This window comes from Asparagus officinalis, chromosome 1 (assembly GCF_001876935.1).
Source record: "Asparagus officinalis chromosome 1, Aspof.V1, whole genome shotgun sequence".
Classification (NCBI taxonomy): domain Eukaryota; kingdom Viridiplantae; phylum Streptophyta; class Magnoliopsida; order Asparagales; family Asparagaceae; genus Asparagus; species Asparagus officinalis.
In genome coordinates, this window is record NC_033794.1 from 95,308,079 (window position 1) to 95,312,188 (window position 4,110).

Here is a 4,110-nt window from a genome sequence, read left to right on the forward strand (position 1 = left end):
CAATTATGTAAAGTTTGAAAGAAGGGACTTACAAATAAAATATTTATGTTTATACAGTATTTCATATATTTTGCTTGGAAACAACAAAATGAAGGAAGCAAGTAATAGTTGGACATAATTGTTCTCATCCACAAGACTCACAGCTCCAGCCCTCATACGTATATTTTCAGTAAGATGGCGAAACCAATAACTCGAGATTGTAGGGATAAATTGTGATGACACATCATTCAACTAAATCCAAATACTTAAGAAAGATTGCCAATCAAATTTCCGGGATTCCTAACGATGCATAGTAAGCATGTGAAAATATTTGGGAAAATTAAGATAATGAATTAAGAAAATAACAGATGACATAATTGCACTCATCCGTGATACTCATGGCTCCAGCCCTCATATGAATCTTCTCTGCAAGACGACACCAATAACTAGATATTCTAGCGACAAAATGTGACAGCATGTCATTCAACTCAATCGAAATGCTCGACACCAATAAATAGATATTTGTAGCGACAAAATGTGACAGCATGTCATTCAACTCAATCGAAATGCTTAGGCAAGACTCTGCAAATCACTAGAGATTCCTAATTATGCATTATTAGCTTGCGAAATTGTTGAGCAAGTTACATCAGAGGCACTATCAAAAGGGGAAAGATCATAATAATGCTTATACTAGTCAAATAATGACCACTTATTGGCCACTACAAGAGAAAAACAAAAGCAAGATAATAAGAGCTTGTTCAACATATTTCAGACGTAATATGTGATGACAGATCAGTCTAAAGAATTACAATCCGGTGCAGCCAATTGTATACTGGCCAAGCAACTAATTAAAGTTCAACTCTACTTGACAAGGAAACAGGCCTTAATCATAAAGTCAAAATGAAAAGAAAAGTTGAAGGACACACCTGTCATAGCCGACTTTAATCAAATTTACAGCTCCTTCGTCAGTACCAGTGTAATAGCTCCCTTTCACTAGCTTACACGGCAGGTTTACGTGATCAGCTAATACCTGGCAACAAAATATTCCATCATTGGCCACGTCAAAGCACCAGCTTTATTCATAATAACATAAAAGTTTAAATCCATGAGCAAACTTGTAAGTCATATATATATATCTTGCAACACATAGAGCACTAAAATAATATACCAGTTCCTCCAGCCTACAGGATTGCAGATAACGAAAACAGGGTCAAGAACAAGTTTATCAAGGCATGCTAATTGCTACAGATTGTGCACAGCATAAGACAATTTGACTTCAGTAGAGCATTTTTTGACCTAAAGAAATCTCCTGCGAGCTAAGTATAAGTAGTTTAATATACTACGACAATGGCAGTTACAAAACAGTTTTGACATTCATGATGAACCTCACAGACATAGATGCGCCTACCAAAGGATACAGGATCTTTTCTAACCCATAGATTAGTATTCCTAACATGCTAACATGCTGAAAAAGTTTAACTTGTACCTCTTATGGGTCTTTTGCCAGATGTAAGAAAGATAAATCATATTTTATAGATTGCACCTCCAGTACCAGTTGATGGCATCATCCCAGTAAGGCAGTAATACATTGGCACCCATTCTTGTTATACCAATTAATCAGAGATAATAAGAGGAAAAAAAATTAATTTCTGCAAAAGGAACTAATGTACTACAGAACCGGTATGCAATAGCAGTAACCTATGACAAGCAACTAATTGCATATGTATTCTAAGCATAATCCCTCTAACATCTAGCAGTTACGGGCATCTTTTAGCACAAAGTATGGTATTCTAACATGCTGACCATAACTAGGTCAAATGTGGCTTGGCTGTTATGGGCCTATGGCACTCATTCCTTTTTTTTTTCTTTTTTTTTTTTTTTGATGTTTCTTGTGGTATTGCTACACTGCTACCACAAGATGCATCAACGGTAGCATGATCAATATAGCAATTGCCTTGAGATATATTTTATCTAGACTCACTCAACCAAGCTAATGAAGAAAGAACTGAATTTCTGCAATCAACGCTAGTATGCTGGACAAATATTTCTGCTATTTGCACAGTTCACAAAAAGTTCATTGCCCGTAATCTTCAAGTTTTATCGTGCTGTATGTTTTGCATAACAAAAATGTTTGAAATGGTTTTGCACAAGTTGATGGATCCAAGTGCAGTAAGCACAAGAAAGGAGATGCTAGTTGCTTTCTTAGAATCATATTTGTTTATGTGGGGTGATGTAATTTCAACTCGAAAAGTTGAAGGGTGGTTAATAGAAAGATGGTAAGCTTTAAAGAGACAATAAAAAATCAGACCCAAGGAATTCTTTTTTAATGGGGTTATCACCGTAGCAGTATCTCCCTTCCAGAAAGAAGAAGAAACACTCCAGTAAAGGCTGAATATTTACAAGTTTTTCACGTCATGCTGGTCATGGAACTTCTTACAATAATTTTGGAGGTGAAACAAGCCATGACAGAATAGCCAAATACAACGGTTAATGCTCCACATCAGTGGAGGCAGAAGAAGATGGTGCCATCATGTGCTATATTGACTGTGAAAGGGAAGATCAATGACAGTATCCTTAGCGGAAACAGCAACACACAATAAAGTACAGAAAGCATGCCGAAGCACCATACGACTGAAGGTAACAAGTGCTCGCTCAAGCTCTATAAATCTGAATGCAATGATTCTAAGCATTTAACAAGAGGTAGACCTGGGTCTTTAAGGTTAGGCCATAGCCACAGTGATATGAGAATCATCATTATCACCACCACTAAGTTTTTCCCATCAAATGGGACATTTATGGAGTTAACTCCATACTTAAAAAGGCCCCATCAAAGATTTGCAAGTTCTTAGGTGAGGGAAGTATGGACAAGAAGGAGGCATGCCATAAACCTAATTGTCCAGCTAGAGAGCAGGAAAACAAAGATTGAAGGGGTTATTTTACTCCCCCGTAGAGGTTATCCTAATCAAACAAACATCTGACTGTCACTAATCTTATTATGAACATAGTCGTGTCTAAAATTACCTCTGAATGACCATATTCTTCTAAAAAAACCAGTAATAGGAAATAATTCACGGTGCTTATAGTGCTGCTAACTAAAATATTAGATTACATCAAAACCTACCAGGAGCGATGCAGCATCATGATGATATACATAAAATTATATCTGTCACTTAATTAGATTTAGTATTTACTTGATCATCATGATGATATACATAAAATTATTTCTGTCGCTTAATTAGATTTAGTATTTACTTGATCATCAAATAAAATTAGAGTTAGCCTATTTAGTTAGACTAAACATGACGGAAAATACAACCTTGAAGAGCAAGGCCCGATGGCGTGATAATCCAACTTCCAGCAAACCAAGGGGAAGGACGATAGTGTTCAGAGATGACCGCAACTCATAACTCTTGAATGTCCATCTTCTAAGCATATCCTCAGCATCACCAACTGGACCACCCATGCTTTCGACAACAAGGTCAGCAATCTTCTGAACCAAACCACTAGAAATTAGTCCATGTTCACCAGCTTTGCATTCTAAAGCAATTGATGCCACTCTCCTCTCAAGTTGTTGAAGTGCCTGATCTAAACTGTGATTTATTAAAACCACTTCATAAACAATATTATCTGAAACTGGTATTGCTTGAAGATCAACCAATGAAGGTATTTTCCCTTGTGAGTTAGGATTTGATATAACACCATATACATCATAAAACCCATCCATCAGCTTCTCATCATAGTTGACGACATTGTAACTCTGCAGCAGAACATATATTGATTAACATAGACCTACCACAAGTACAAACCATATCAGCTCAAATTACTTGAGTCAATAGATAAAGAATGACTAGAAGAACAGTAGACAACAATTTTTTATTTTAAGCAAAATAAAAAGTTAGCAGAATCCTAATCACATGGGAAATATATCATTCAATTCTCATACAATAATAAGCAATGTAAAGGGAATATGTAGAACGATATCCGAGTCTGTATCAGATATATTGTTGATTAATTGTTATAACACGCAGCAAAAGTGGCCAGCTAATATATTGGTTTTGTGCTAATCCGGATGTTACATCATTCTGCTGAAAAACACATGGCAAATCATTGTTTTCAAACCCAATTTGGCCC

At 36.1% G+C, this 4,110-nt stretch overlaps 1 protein-coding gene across 1 annotated transcript in view; it reads right to left on the reverse strand.

The window, feature by feature from the left end:
- Positions 1-4,110, reverse strand: part of LOC109837635 (serine/threonine-protein kinase EDR1-like) — a 63,137-nt gene that overhangs the window by 38,754 nt on the left and 20,273 nt on the right. The window contains 2 exon segments of the mRNA XM_020405960.1: positions 906-1,009; positions 3,296-3,736. Of these exon segments, the coding sequence (XP_020261549.1) occupies positions 906-1,009; positions 3,296-3,736 (545 nt within the window).